This window comes from Phacochoerus africanus, chromosome 7 (assembly GCF_016906955.1).
Source record: "Phacochoerus africanus isolate WHEZ1 chromosome 7, ROS_Pafr_v1, whole genome shotgun sequence".
NCBI classification, from domain to species: domain Eukaryota; kingdom Metazoa; phylum Chordata; class Mammalia; order Artiodactyla; family Suidae; genus Phacochoerus; species Phacochoerus africanus.
Window position 1 is genome coordinate 67,510,327 of NC_062550.1, and position 15,076 is coordinate 67,525,402.

Here is a 15,076-nt window from a genome sequence, read left to right on the forward strand (position 1 = left end):
CCTTTTAATTTTCTTAACATTATCTTCTTCTAGAGTAAGCTATTGATAGATAGTATCCACACAGCAAAAATTGTCTGAGGTCCTCAATAATTTTTAAGAATGTAAAGTGTTGCTGAGACCAAAATGTTTGACAACCCCTACTGTATGCTAAGGATGTTCTGTCAACTCTTGGTGTGGTTGGAGGTGGTTTTTCTTCCTTTGGTAAAACTGGTATCAATACCCGGCTGAGCCAACTCATAGCAGTTCTGTCCAGTTCCATCTTCTCCCTCACATCTGCCAAAACATGCTCTATTTTCTTTTCGTCAGGGTCCTGTGAAACACTGCTTGATCAAATGGGGTTGTATCCTATTCCCTCAGAGCCCAGACATAGATATGAGTAAGAGGCAAAGAAATTCCCAGACTTTAATGAAAACGGCCCATTTTCAGATGACGCTTCACAATCTTTAGGATTAATGAGCAGTCTGTATTATGGTGCAGAGAGAGAGGAGTTCCACTAGCAATCCTGGTTGACAGATCTGAGTTTCTGACTCAGATGGCACTTGATCTGAGTAAACATCCAGCGACAGATGGGAGGTGGGCTGGATACACTCCAGTCTACCTGAGCCCCTGCAGGGACCAGGCTCTGTGCACCACCACCACCCCCACCCCCCCGCCGCCCCCCGCTGCCAGTCTGCTGTAGGGTCACAGCATTGTGAATGCCCTCATTTCTGCTCTTAGAATATTCCCATTCCAATCCAGGATTCCTGGGCTCAGGGGGCAGGTTCTATCATCATTCTTCCTCTGCTATTAAGTTTCTGAAAGGCCCTTCTTTAAACAAACAATCAGAAAGAAGAAACAGTTACAGTGTGGCAGCCAAACAAGCCCTTAAAAACCTTCAGTCCAGAAGTTCCCATTGTGGCTTAGCAAGTTATGGACCTGACTGGTATCCATGAGCACTCAGATTCGATCCCTGACCCCACTCAGTAGGCTAAGGATCCAATGTTGCCATGAACCATCAAAGACACAGCTCAGATTTGATGTTGCTGTGGCTTTGGTGTAGGCCAGCAGCTACAGCTCCAATTTGACCCTTAGCCCGGGACCTTCCATATAAAAAGAAGAAAAAAAAACAAAAACAAAAAACTTCAGTCCAGGTTTATAAAACAAACCTCTGCCTGAAAGGAAAAAACAGCAACCCCCAGTCATCACACTCAGGATGTTATCCTCAGCACTAGTAAGCACTGCTGCCCTGCACTGGGGTTTACTGCGGCAGCGCCTCTTAGCCCCAGCTGCAAACCAGAATCGCTCAGACCACTGGATCAGGCTCTGACAGGTGGGTGGGTGGGCGGGCAGGTGGGCCAGGAGCTGCTTTTGTTGTTTTTTTAGAGATTCTTCAGGTGACCACAGTCACCATTTTGCACCATGTTGCTCCTCAAACAAGCACTAAGACTCAGAAACAGCTTGTGGATGACCCCCTCCCCAGAGAGAGCACGTCCCTGAAGGGGTGACTGGGCAGCCAGGCTCCGAAGCCTCCGCGCTGCTGAGCAGCAGCCTGGAGCAAGGTTTGGTGTTTACACTCAAAACCAGCTCTGGGTTGTCACAGCAACTCGCCCAGCACAGCTCCTGCCTCCCCTTGGCGGCTTCGTTCCAGGCTTTGCTGTTCTGTTATGCTCTTAATGTTCTCAGCAACCTAGCCAGCTGCATTCTTTCTCTTTTTCTGCCAGTTGCTCCATCTCCTCATCATGCCATTCCTTTGTGCAATTACACTTCACCTGCATGGAACTCACCCACCTCCACTCCTGCCAAATACACCTGAAAACAGGAGATTGCAAAGAAGGCCTTAGGTAGCCAGAACAGCAGTTGCCAGGCCTGGACACTAAGTATACAAAGAAGAAAACAAGACACTTGCTCTTGTATACATATTTTTTTTAACACCTTTAAAACAGTGATGGTTTCTAAGCCCTGCAGTAAATTAGAAGTAGGAGAAAATGGGGAAAAAATGAAGAAAAAAAAATAGAAGGAAGCAGAATATTCTTGGCAGGCACACTGAAATCTCAAGAAGTGACTGTAGGGAAGTTCCCTTATGATGCAGCCGGTTAAGGATCCAGTGTTGCCATGGCTGTGGCCTAGGTCGCAGCTGCAGCTCAGGTTCGATCCCTGGCCTGGGAACTTGCCTGTGCCTTGGGTGCAGCCAAAAAAAAAGACTAAATCCCTGAAGAGCAAGGAAAGGGGCAGAAAAATATAAGAAATAGATACAAGAACTCAGAATGCAGGACAGGAGTTCCCGTCGTGGCGCAGCGGTTAACGAATCCGACTAGGAACCATGAGGTTGTAGTTCGGTCCCTGCCCTTGCTCAGTGGGTTAACGATCCGGCGTTGCCGTGAGCTGTGGTGTAGGTTGCAGACGCGGCTCGGATCCCGCGTTGTTGTGGCTCTGGCGTAGGCCGGTGGCTACAGCTCCGATTCAACCCCTAGCCTGGGAACCTCCATATGCCACGGGAGCGGCCCAAGAAATAGCAACAACAACAACAAAAGACAAAAAAAAAAAAAAAAGAATGCAGGACAGTGTGGGCACTGTTAGGGTTCTACGCACCCCAGTAGGTCATAAAGCCGTGGTGACTCTAGACTAGCTATGACCCCGATCACCACGAAAATGTTCAGTTATATTCACTTTAGGGAGGCAGAGTAATGTGTGCTGTGTTTTTAAATTTCAAACATCTCAAGTGATTAATAAGAGTTTTAGTGATTCCAGTTGGCTAAAGGTTTGAAACCCTTTAAGTGGTATAAACTCTTAGCTATCCTAAACGTATGAGTTCTCCGGGTAATTACGATCTGCCCTATTCTGTTCACTTAAACCCCGTTCCTAAAACATTACAAATAAAAAGCAAAACATTTACAATATTTGGATGTTATTCTGTATACTTTCTAGTACCTGATTCTGGTCTTAGTTAGCAATACTTGCAGCTAACCTGGTGGTGTGTGCCTGCCAAATTTCTGCCCGTTTCTTTAGTCTTGTTTCTATAGTCATTCACCTGTAAGATGGTGTCTCTAGGCCTAATGGGCACCCTCAACCCCTTGTGTCGTTTAGGGAAAACACAAGAAAATTCCTAGCAATATTTAATAATCCATAATGAAACTGAGTCTTTGGACCCAGTCTGTATTGCCTAAATATAAAGTTAATATCTTCCCAGTTTTAAATTTGTATTTACAAAGAGACTTTTTTTGGTAGTTGTCTGTAGACATCCATATAATGTATGTTTTTTCCTCTCTGGGCTGAGTTTCGTGCCAGATCAACTTCCACAAACCTGGGAGCACCCCAGGCACAAGTAACCCTCTTCTGATCTTTCTCCCCCAGGTTACCCCTTGGCTTTGTTTTATCGGCGTTACCTTTTCTACAAGGAAAGCTACCTCATCCACCTCTTCCACACCTTTACCGGCCTCTCAATTGCTTATTATAACTTTGGTGAGTGAACCGAGTTAGCAGCGTACTGCGATTACCGGGACCAGGGGAACAGACCTGAACAAAACTTCCTAGAGAGATTTAGATGGAGAGGGAAGTTGTAACGCTTGCCTGCAGAGGGTTTGTAGGGGCAGGAACACAGCACAGCTTAACTTCCCCTTTCAATGTACCTTCCCCTCCCAGATCAAAACATTTTGACAACGGTTACCCTTATCCGACCCCATCAGCAGAGAAGCACCCATTCGTGTTTCTCTGCTGTGGCTGTAACTGGCCACCAGGCCCAGGCAGTCCCCTCAGGAGCACCCCTTAACTCCAACACCCAGAAATACAGGAACTCCCTGACAGTCCTTTATGTTTATGCAGTTAACTTCCGTCCCTTCCTCCCAAACGTAAAGCTATTTGGGGGGGAAAAAAAAAATCCTAATACCACAGTTTTTTCATTCTGTATTCTCTTTGCATTTAGAAGACTCAGGAAGAGTGGAAATGCAGGAAAAACAGGCTAAAATTTGCTCTCTCCTGTGCCTCCAGGAACCCAGCTCTATCACTCCCTGCTGTGCGTCGTGCTTCAGTTTCTCATCCTCCGGCTGATGGGCCGCACCATCACTGCCGTCCTCACTACCTTTTGCTTCCAGATGGTAACCGTCTTCCCCTGGGCGGGAGGTCACGGCCTACAGCAGTTGGGGGCTGGGGAGGTCGGGGACTGTGGTGTAGAAGATACAGTGAACTAGGAGATTCAATTTCTAGTCCATTCTGCCAGCTACACTTTGTGTGGCTTTGGGTAGGCCACTTCCCACAGGCCCAGGTGTGTCATCCACAGACCGCACTGATGGTACCTCACCCACCTCAGGGAAGGGGTACCAGCCAGTCCTTTGCATGGACTGTGCCAGCAAGGTTCTTTGAGCCCAGCCAAATTAACCCAGCCCTCCGTGAGGGGAGTCACTTAAAGGCAAGGCAGAAAATTCACTTTGGGAATTCCCGTGGTGGCTCGGTGGGTTAAGAACCCAACTAGCCTCCATGAGGACACAGGTTCCTTCCCTGGCCTCACTCAGTGGGTTAAGGATCCAGCGTTGCCTTGAGCTGTGGTGTAGGTCGTAGACTCAGCTCGGGTCCATGTTGCTGTGGCTGTGGCGTAGGCCAGCGTTGCAGCTCCAATTCGACGCCGAGCCTGGGAACTTCCATGTGCCACAGTTGTGGCCCTAAAATGAAAAAATAATAACAAATAAATAAAAAATAAATCCACTTTGAAGGAGCACAGAATGTAAGCATCTAAATTTTCAGTTTAGCCCTCATTTTGCTGAGAAACCTTGAGCAAGTCTCTTCCCCTTTACAGGCTCACTTTCTAGACCAAGAGAAAAGGAAAGTGAAAGAATACATTGGATTTCAGAGCAGGGAGAAAAATAAAGAAATCATAGATTTTATCAATTTATTGATAGAATAAATACTCGCCCCTCTCCTAGGCCTACCTTCTTGCCGGATATTATTACACAGCCACTGGCAACTACGATATCAAGTGGACGATGCCACATTGTGTCCTGACCTTGAAGCTGATCGGTGAGTGGTGGGTCACTGCCCTCCCCTTGGACACCCAGGCTCCTCCCTCCAGCCCAGGCTCACTCTGGGCTCTGCCCCATGTGCTCCTGGCCACGCTCAGTCCACAGGCCACATCCCGGGCCCCCATCTCCGACTCCACCCACACCTTCTCTCTCTGCTCAGGTCTGGCCGTGGACTACTTTGACGGAGGGAAAGATCAGGTAAGCTGCCCTCCCTCCGCAGAGGGAAGGAGAAAGGCTGTTACCAGGGGCGGGGCCGTCCCCTCCCGCCCTCCTGCCCAGCCGTGTGATCTCCTGAGCAAGGACCGACCAGTCTCCTCGCCCGGTCCCAACTCTTGCTCCAAGTCCAGAGATCAGTGCCAGCTCAGTGTTTTGCAGAGCAGCAGCTGCCAGCTGTTGCTGAGCCACCCCTGCACATACCCTCTTGCTCACGAGGCACCTCCTCTTCTCTGTAGTCCCCACCCACCCACCCACCCAAGGAGGTTCTAGTTGAAGAACCCAGTTCACTGGGGCAGAAGGGTGGGGAACCCCCAGATTGGCTACTGGGGGGGAGATTCAAGGCTATCCTGAACCATTCGTTCTCTTCTCGGCATAGAAATCCTTGTCCTCTGAGCAACAGAAATATGCCATACGGGGTGTCCCTTCCCTGCTGGAAGTTGCTGGTTTCTCCTACTTCTATGGGGCCTTCTTGGTGGGGCCCCAGTTCTCAATGAACCACTACATGAAGCTGGTGCAGGGACAGCTGACTGACATACCAGGGAAGATACCAAACAGGTAACTGCCCCTTCCGATCAAGATCACCCGATACAAAGCCACTTCTGAAGTGACTTCCTCAAGGCCAGCTGGCTGCATTTCTCCGGCATGGCCGTGGTGGGGAGTGGGCCCTTTTCAGCTCAGGCCACTTCCCACCATCCCCTCTGACCCTGGAATACAAACATAATAACTCACTTTTATGCCATAGGATTTTGCCTGAACCAGTCATATCCCTGCCTTTAAAACCCACTTTCCCAGTTGAAAAGATATTGTTAAAATACATCAAAATCTATATAAATACATATCAGCAGAAAATCACTAAGTTACTAGGGAAATAATCCCTTCACTGAAAACTTGGCCAGCCTGTTTGAGCATTGATCCAACCAGGAGAGGGAGCAGATCCAAAACCGGTCTTTCTCAGCTCTGCATTGGGCTCTCAGTCCTCATGTAGACAGAGAATCTGGGGAGACCGAGAGGCCTGCAGGACCCCTGAGGGCAAGCACCCCAGCCTCACACACACGGCTCCCCTGCTGCCTTCCTCTCCTCCCGAACCTGCAAGGTTTGCCCCCTCCATGCTCAGATTCAGCCCCGAGGCTGAGCACAGAGAGAGCACCCCACCCCTACCCCCACCCCAATCCAGATGGAGGATGCACTCTGGACCACTCACTCCTCATGAAGGCCACAAAGGTCGGAGGGCGAAGGAAAGGGCCTCCACCCGTCTTGACCCCGCTTGTTCCTTTTCAGCACCATACCTGCTCTCAAGCGCCTGAGTCTGGGCCTTTTCTACCTAGTGGGCTACACCCTGCTCAGCCCCCACATCACAGAAGACTATCTCCTCACTGACGACTATGAAGTGAGTGCTTCCTGAGCAGCAGCAGTGCGACTGCACCTGAGATAGACAGTGGCCAGGCCAGGACCCCTGTAGATAGCCAAGAAGTGGGTAATACCATCTACAAATGCATGTTGGTTTTGCTCTAGATCTGAGAGTTGGTGTCAATGCCAGCCGGGCCGGGACACGTTCATCAGCCAGCACTGAAGGAGCTTCGCGGGCACAGGGCTGTGCCAGGTGCACTGCAGCACCCCTGACCTTCCCCCAGCAGCTCTGAGCTCGCATTCTTACAGCCAGGCGACTCAGCAGAGCAGGAGCTCAGACCCCGGGGGCGGGGGTGTGCTGGCTGGGGCTCCAGCCCAGCTCTGGGGAGGTTGGGCTCCTTCAGCTGCCGTTGGCCCCGAGCACTAGCGTCCCGAGGGCCCAGCACTCTAGGAGAGGAGCTGAGGATAGCGCTGATTTGGGTTCTCTCCAGGGGGGGGCTCCCGCCCTTTCCCCTCAGGCTTCCGCAAAGCAGTGAGCAGACTGTCAGGTGGACACGGAGCTGTCAGCCACACAGGGCCCGGGGCTGTCCCTAACACACGTGTTCTCTTCTCTCAAGAATCTCCACTTCATGTTCCGCTGCATGTACATGCTGGTCTGGGGCAAGTTTGTGCTATACAAGTACGTCACCTGTTGGCTCGTCACGGTAAGGGGGCAAGAGGAGCCGGGGTCACAGTGACACAAGCCAGGGGCGGGGGGGGGGGGGGGTAGCAGAGTGGCGGGACACTAATGGGGCCACCCATTCCTCAGGAAGGGGTGTGCATTCTGACGGGCCTGGGCTTCAATGACTTTGACGAACACGGAAAGGCCAAGTGGGATGCTTGCGCCAACATGAAGGTGTGGCTCTTTGAAACAAACCCCCGCTTCACTGGTACCATCGCCTCTTTCAACATCAACACCAACGCCTGGGTGGCTCGGTAAGCACCCCGGGAGGGGAAGTTCAGGTAGCTGCCTCCAGTCAGTCTCACACCTACATTTTCATCCTCAACCCCAACCCCCCCCAAAACCACTTCTGTTGGAGTTTCTGTTGTGATTCAGCAGGTTAAGAATCCCACTAGTATCCATGAGGACACAGGTTCTATCCCTGGCCTGGCTCAGTGGGTTAAGGATCCTGCGATGTAGGTCGGCAGATGTAGCTCTGATTCGACCCATAACCTGGGAATTTCCATATGCCATGGGTGTGGCCCTAAGAAGACAAAAAGAAAAAACAAAAACAAAAACAAACACTCGTATCATATTTGAAAAACAAACGCAAGATATGTGGGGCCTTAAGTGCTGGGCTTCCCCCCAGTTCTGCCGCTTGTCCACCCTCCAGTGCCCTCCTGGTGAGAGCACTTTCTTGTCCCAGCAGCCCCGTCAGCAGCATGGGTGGAGGGCTGGTCTGCCCTGCTCACCAGGCACTTAGGAGGCCCTCAGTCATTATCTGCTGTGCCAGGTGCCTTAGTTAGGTCTGTCTTCTGTCTAAACCGTGACTCGTTGGCTTTACTGCCTTTCATTCTTTTTTTGCTTTTTAATTTTTTTTGCTTTTTAGGGCCATACCCACAGCATATGGAGGTTCCAGGGCTAGGGGTCTAATCGGAGATACATCTGCCGGCCTACACCACAGCTCATAGCAACACCGGATCCTTAACCCACTGAGCAAGGCCAGGGATCGAAGCCGCAACCTAGTCAGGTTCATTTCCACTGCGCCACAATGGGAACTCCTTTACTACCTTTCATTCCAAGGCTGTTAGGGTCCCCCCAGGGATTCCAGTACCTCGCAGGGAGCTAAGAACCCAGAGGCAGGACGGCTCTGAGGCTCATTCTCTCCCATCCTTCTCTCTAGTTACTTCTTCAAACGACTCAAGTTCCTTGGAAATAAAGTACTATCCCAGGGTCTCTCTTTGCTGTTCCTGGCCCTCTGGCATGGCCTCCACTCAGGTTACCTGGTCTGCTTCCAGATGGAATTCCTCATTGTTATTGTGGAAAGACAGGTAAGCCTAAAGGCTGGTGGGTGAAAGGGGCCTGAGAAGAGCGAGGACATGGACCCTGAGACCTCTTCCCTTCCTCCCCAGGCTGCCAGCCTGATTCAAGACAGCCCAACCCTGAGCAGCCTGGCTTCTATTACTGTCCTGAAACCTTTCTACTACCTGGTGCAGCAGACCATCCACTGGCTCTTCATGGGTTATTCCATGACTGCCTTCTGCCTCTTCACGTGGGACAAATGGTTTAAGGTAAAAGTGAGGGCCTGCCCACCGGGATGAGAGGGAACCACTGGAAGCTCAGGCAGTGGGGCTGTTCCAGGCCCTCTGTCTACCCTGTGGCCTGTACTCCACAGGTGTATAAATCCATCTATTTTCTTGGCCACGTCTTCTTCTTGAGTCTACTGTTCACATTGCCTTATGTTCGAAAAGCAATGGTGCCGAGGAAAGAGAAGTTAAAGAAAATGGAATAATCTATTTCCCTGGTGAGTAAGCATCCCTAGAGCCGCGCTGAAACTACTAGGTTACACAACAGCAACAGACTGGGGGCTGAGGACTAGAAATTTGGGGTGAACCTCACGGTGGCCTGGCTTCCAGAAAACAGTAAGGGGAACTGACTACTCCAGCTTCGATGCACCAGGAAGCAGCTGGAAGGGCCCTGACCAGCCTTCCCACCATCTCCCCTTGCAGGTGGCCTAGAGCAGGACTGGTGCAGAAATGACTCGCCTCCCTTCCACAGCACTCCTTCGCCCCAGAACACAGAGCACAGAAGCCAGGGAGCAGGAGGACAGGGCTCCCCAGCTGTGCCTCTGCTGCCAGCCGCATCTCCATTTGGGGCCAAAGGGGAAACTCTCATGGGAGGAGTAGAGGGGCCCACGTCTCCCCTCTGGGCTCCCCCATGCACGTTGCCTTATCTCTTCCCCCTCTAGCCAGGAACCTGTTGTATTTTTCTTCTGCCAATTTACTACGATTGTACGTGTGCCGCCACCTCCGCCCCCCATGGGGGAGGGGAGGGCAAGGCCCCGCCTGCTCCACTTTTCTACCTTGGACTGTACCACATAAAGTCACTTCAGTTTGTTCAGTTTTTCACTGCTAGCACTCCTGGCTTTCGTTGAGACACTGCCCTTCACGCCTGCTGCGGTGGGAATTACTGGGGCTCTCTCCTTTAGGGCACAGAGCCCGTCTGCCAAGCCCGGGCCAGACCGCAAACACATCGTCCCCTCATTTGTCTCCCTGAGGTCTGAGGGGAATGACCAGGTCACAGCATTGACCCTGCTGAGTTCAAGGAGTCCCCAAAAAACAACCCGGTTTGCAAGAACAGTAATTTATAAAATAAACACGCAGCAGTTGTACAGCCTCGTCTTGGTGCAGGAAGGTTGGCAGCAGTCTGCTGAGCACAGGGTCGGGGAGCAATGTCCACAGTCTCTGTGTGAGACAAGGTTCTATCGTCAGATGACCCTCCACACTTCCTCGAAGGCGGTGGTGAGTTTCGCACAGGTGAGGGCAGCAGAGAGGGGGTAGTTGCTGATGGACACCATCTTCTCTGTGTACTCCACGTCCACCTGAGGAGACAGCAGCCTGTCAGCTAGGGCCGTTGCTGTTACAGGGTCAGCCCTTCTTCAGGGCAGGAAGGCTGCCATTTCACAGTGCTGTTTAATATCAATTTGAGCAAAGAATGGAGAAGAGCCTCCCTAGCTTTTGACTGTTACACATACCAGCATTGCTCAAAGGTGCGCCCTGGGGCGGGAGATGGGACCCCAACCTGCCTGCAGCTCTGCTCTTAGCCTCTGTTTCCCACCTCATAAGGACAAGGATCATCCGTATTGTAAATGCTCCGAGTTCTGTAATAAGCGCCAGCTCCATGAAGAATCAAGGGTTGAGCCCAGACCTTACCTGGCCATGGGCAAAGGCCCCCACCACGAAGACAACAGGGTCACTGCTGGGCACCAGCTCTCGCACATCACTGACAACTGGGATGGAGAAAGAAGTGCCAATTTTCATACATCCAACTGGGAAGTGATCTGATACTGGATTCTTAATCACCTAAAAAAAAAAAATGAAAGAAAAATCAGCCCCAGAATCATTCTCAGAATACCAACTCCAACCAGCAGGTGTCAATAACTCACCTTCAAGAGCTTCTGGGGGCCATCAGCTGCTCGAACACTGAGTTTGTGTAAAAGCTGAACTAGGACGGAAAAAGAGTTCAGAGCTAAGCGGAGACCCCATTTCGTGTGCCCAGTCTTACCCAGTGAAAGCAGTGAATCCTATCCATTAGGCCACCAGGGAACTCCCTGTAATTTGTGCCCAGTCACTTAACCAGAAAAACCCTTAGGTAAGCTGGGTTCCATGTGTCCTGTGCATCCACACTACTCCTAAACTGTTATGAATAAGCAGCTATCATCAAGCACATGACTGGTTGTGGTGTGATGCCCACAGTCAGGAACCCATGCAGGCTGTGCCCTCGCACATGGGAAGAGAGCAAGCAGCCCATGCTCTGGTGCATTCCTCCCCCACTTAAAAAGCCCACACTTAATTTATCCCTTTTCCTCTTCCTCCCTTCATCACCATTGCCAAGTTTAAGTCCTAAGGCTTCTCTCTCACCCATGAGGCCACAGAAACGGTCAAAGGTTCTGGGAATTCGAGTCTGGGGGTTCACTTCAATCAGCACGTTCTTCTGTGTGTGGATATAAACCTGTAGCAAGCCAGCCCGGTTCAGGGGACTGTCCATCAGCATCAGTAAACTCTGAGGGAGGTGGAAACCAAGGTACGGTTAAGGCTGCAGATGAGCAGCATGCAGCTGCCTTGCCTTCCACAGAGAGGCGTGGGGCCTGCACTCTGTCCCCAGAGTTACCTGGTGAGCTATGTCCGGTCTCACTTCACCAGGGTCCCGTCCATTCTTCAACAACATGGACTTGTGCTTGTCACAGTTAAGCAGCTCATACGTCTTCCCTACCTGGAGAACAGGAGCAAGATCAAGAGTAACATCAGCTTCTACCTAGAAGAATGGTTCTCAGAGGTGGTCCCCAAGCAGCACCTTTGGAAATTTGTTAGACAATCAGATTCTCAGGGCCACTCCAGACCTACTAAATCAGACACTCGGGATAGGGCCCTCCAAATCCTCCAGGAGATTACTATGTGTCCACGTCCTCATCCACCCCACCTGTCCCAGCCATAACTGATCTTAGAGGGAAAGGAGAGGAAGGGTACAGCCTGTGATTCCACAAAACCTAAACTGCATTTAGGAGCTCTCCTTGTGGCTCAGTGGTTAACAAACTCAACTGGTATCCATGAGGGTGCTAGTTCAATCCCTGGCCCCACTCAGTGGGTTAAGGATCTGGGCACTGTCGTGAACTGTGGTGCAGGTCGCAGATAGGGCTCAGATCCCGTGTTGCTGTGGCTGTGGTGTAGGCTGGCAGCTACAGCTCCAATTTGACCCCTCGCCTGGGAACCTCCATGTGCCACTGGTGCAGCCCTAAAAAATATATATAAAAAGGCCAGTGAGGCTGGAGGACAAAGAGTGAATGGAGAGAGCAGACCCAGATGAGGCTGACAGGAGCAAGAGGTACTAGCACAAGGAAGGTTACAGTACACACTTCAACCAGCTATGATGCCATCATCCCTGGAGTACCATTAATGACACCCTAGCCTAATTTATTCCAGAGTATGCTCTAGGAACTTAAATTTGGCCATAACTTTTCCAATGTCTTAATAAGTAACCTGAATTAATAATCATAACTAATCCCAGGACTTCCCATTGTGGCGCAACAGAAACAAGTCCAACTAGTATGCATAAGGATTCGGTTTCAATCCTTGGCCTTGCTCAGCGGGTTAGGGATCTGGCACTGATGTTGCTGTGAGCTGTGCTGTAGGTCACAGATGCAGCTCGGATCCCACATTGTAGCTGTGGTATAGGCTGACAGCTATGGCTCCAATTGGACCCCTAGCCTGGGAACTTCCAGATGCCATACGTGTGGCCCTAAAAATAGAAACAAACCAAAAAAACCATAACTAATTCCAAGTTGCAGGCATTATTCTAAGCCCTTCACACATATTAACCCCTTTAATCTTCCCAACAGCCCAGTAAAATGGATGCTACTTCCAACCCCACAGAACACATGAAAAAATGAACTACATAAGTGAACTCAGAACTAATAGGCTGGAAAAACAGCATTAAGTGAAGGATGACTACATGAACCTATAATTTGGTTAGAAATATCAATTATAGAAGATGAAAGAAAGACCTGATTAAATGGTTGGGGTTTTTTTTGTTGTTGTTGTTGTTTTCTAAAGAAGAGTTCCCATTGTGGCTCAGTGGGTTAAGAACCCAACAGTGTCCCTGAGAATGCAGGTTCAATCCCTAGCCCAACTCAGTGGGTTAGGGATCTGGCATTGCCATGAGCTGTGGTATAGGTCGCAGACAGGGCTCAGATCCCACATTGCTGTGGCTGTGGCATGGGCCAGTGGCTACAGCTCCAATTCAAACCCTAGCTTGGGAACCTCCAGATGCCATAAATAAAGTAAAATTCAAAAAGATTTTCTAGGAGTTCCTGTTGTGGCTCAGTGGGTTAAGAAACTGACTAGTGTCCATGGGAATGTCAGTTTGATCCCTGGCCTCGCTCAGTGGGGCTCAGAGCGTTGAGGATCTGAGTTGCAGCAAGCTGTGGCACAGGTCACAGATGGAGCTCAGATCCGGTGTTGTTTGGTGTAGGCCAACAGCTGCAGCTCTGATTTGACTTCTAGCCTGGGAACTTCCATATGCCACAGATGGGACCCTTAGAAGGAAAAATACATTCTAAAAAGGTTTTCTAGGAGTTCTCATTGTGTGCTCAGCAGGTTAAGGACCTGAGTTAGTCTCTATGAGGATGCAGGTTTGATCCCTGGCCTTGCTCAGTGGGTTAAGGATCCAGTGTTGCCCTGGCTGTGGAACAGGCTTCAGATGCAGCTCTGATTCGAGCCCTACCTAGCCTCGAAACATCCACACACCACAATTGGTGAAAAAAAAATAGGTTTTCTAAACTGCAAGTTTAATAAAGTGCCATAGTGGTTGAGGAAGGAAAGATGGAAAAGAATCACACCTAGATTACTATGGAAATGTACTACTTAAAAAGCACTTTCACTGGAGTTCCCGTTGTGGCTCAATGGTTAACAAACCCAACTAGGAACCATGAGGTTACAGGTTTGATCCCTGGCCTTGCTCATGGGGTTACGGATCCCACGTTGCCGTGGCTGTGGTGTAGGCTGGTGGCTACAGCTCCAATTGGACCCCTAGCCTGGGAACCTCCATATGCCACAGGAGCGGCCCTAGAAAAAGACCAAAAAAAAAAAGCATTTTCTCTGCACTCCTGCTCAAAGTATTAATAACCCCTGCTTTAGAAAGTGAAGACATTTTTTCCTCAAGACCACAGCCTTAACATAAGTATAAAAACCAAGGTTAAAATCCAGGTCTAACTTCTAAACTAGTGCTATCCATTCTGGCCCTACTCATTGAACAAGCTTAGCTCTAAAACGTAGGAGAAACAATGTCAGAAGGGATGAGAACACTGCACAAAACTTTAAGAAGGGAATTGCAGGATTTATTTGGTAAAAAATAATCATAATAATTAAAAGTAAAGATGTAAAAATATTGGAGTTGCTGCTGTGGCTAAATGGGTTAAGAATCCCACTACCAGTGGCTGCAGCGCTGGTTCAGTCCTGGCCCAGGAAACTTCTATATGCCATGGGTGCAGCCATTAAAAAAATTTTTTAATAAAAAGATGTAAAAGTATTATGATGATCTGATCCAGGCAGTGTTTCGAAATGTACAGTAATACAGAGAAGGAAGAGAGACGAATTAAAACACTAAGTAAAGAAGTGGGCTGACTGATCCACAGTAACTACTTTTCTCCTGTGCCCAATAAACTTGTCATGTGATGAAAAGGGACAACGTGACGGACGAAACGCACCCACCCACCCTAGATGATTTCTTTCACAGAATCCTGGTTAATCAATTGGAAACAAGGATGTTATGGCTACAAAAGGATTCAAAGACAAAACGACTACTGCCAACTCAGGATATTAAACCGAGAGACAGAAAACTAGACCACTTTCTCCAAAAGTGTTTCACCTCTGCTTTCTACATCCACTTTGAAACCATCACCCTCATCCCACCGGGTCCCAGCCTATCGATCTACTGGCTCTCCACCTCCTTGTTCCAAGTTACCTTGACTGTCTCCAGGCTGGCCCCTTCCAGCACCACAATGAGTCTTCGGCCTCCGATCTTGCTTCCCGCCCCGAGTCGGGGCCGCTTGGGCGCCACAGCATCCCAGTCTTCTTCCTGCTCCCCGGCGCGCCGCTCACGAGGTTGGAATCCACCACTGGACGCAGCCATCTTGCAACCAAATCGGAAATTGCGCTGATTTTCTCAAATTAGGACCTCGTGCTCCACCCAATCGCATGCTTCCTTCCGTCGGCCATTTTGAAAGTGGGCGCTGGGAAATGGCGACGGCTCTCTGTCTGGAGCTCCCGAA

General features: G+C 50.0%; 2 protein-coding genes across 2 annotated transcripts in view; one reads left to right on the top strand and one right to left on the bottom strand.

Annotated features, from left to right (window-relative positions):
• LPCAT3 (lysophosphatidylcholine acyltransferase 3) overlaps positions 1 to 9,659 on the top strand; it is a 38,517-nt gene extending 28,858 nt beyond the window's left edge. The window contains exons 2-13 of the mRNA XM_047787651.1: positions 3,331 to 3,438; positions 3,964 to 4,070; positions 4,893 to 4,986; positions 5,149 to 5,186; positions 5,581 to 5,759; positions 6,483 to 6,591; positions 7,169 to 7,255; positions 7,360 to 7,526; positions 8,435 to 8,582; positions 8,664 to 8,822; positions 8,927 to 9,055; positions 9,261 to 9,659. Of these exons, the coding sequence (XP_047643607.1) occupies positions 3,331 to 3,438; positions 3,964 to 4,070; positions 4,893 to 4,986; positions 5,149 to 5,186; positions 5,581 to 5,759; positions 6,483 to 6,591; positions 7,169 to 7,255; positions 7,360 to 7,526; positions 8,435 to 8,582; positions 8,664 to 8,822; positions 8,927 to 9,043 (1,313 nt within the window). The 3' untranslated portion in view covers positions 9,044 to 9,055; positions 9,261 to 9,659. The remainder of the gene's footprint in view (positions 1 to 3,330; positions 3,439 to 3,963; positions 4,071 to 4,892; positions 4,987 to 5,148; positions 5,187 to 5,580; positions 5,760 to 6,482; positions 6,592 to 7,168; positions 7,256 to 7,359; positions 7,527 to 8,434; positions 8,583 to 8,663; positions 8,823 to 8,926; positions 9,056 to 9,260) is intronic.
• A 219-nt stretch (positions 9,660 to 9,878) lies between these two features.
• Positions 9,879 to 15,071, bottom strand: EMG1 (EMG1 N1-specific pseudouridine methyltransferase). The gene is made up of 6 exons (XM_047787653.1): positions 14,770 to 15,071; positions 11,422 to 11,523; positions 11,172 to 11,313; positions 10,697 to 10,755; positions 10,464 to 10,613; positions 9,879 to 10,132 (listed from the first exon to the last, which is right to left on the bottom strand). Exons 1-6 carry the CDS (start codon positions 14,935 to 14,937, stop codon positions 10,019 to 10,021), a joined length of 735 nt encoding a protein of 244 aa, XP_047643609.1. The 5' UTR covers positions 14,938 to 15,071; the 3' UTR covers positions 9,879 to 10,018.
• Positions 15,072 to 15,076: the final 5 nt, after the last annotated feature.

Bases quoted from the DNA above. Each gene is read 5' to 3' on its own strand.
- EMG1 (XM_047787653.1), bottom strand. From the start codon at position 14,937: ATGGCTGCGTCCAGTGGTGGATTCCAACCTCGTGAGCGGCGCGCCGGG. The intron at 11,524-14,769 runs GTAACTTGGAAC...CCTGTTCTCCAG, and splicing joins CCAGCCTGGAGACAGTCAAG to GTAGGGAAGACGTATGAGCT. The intron at 10,756-11,171 runs GTGAGAGAGAAG...TTTCCGTCCTAG, and splicing joins CCGTTTCTGTGGCCTCATGG to TTCAGCTTTTACACAAACTC.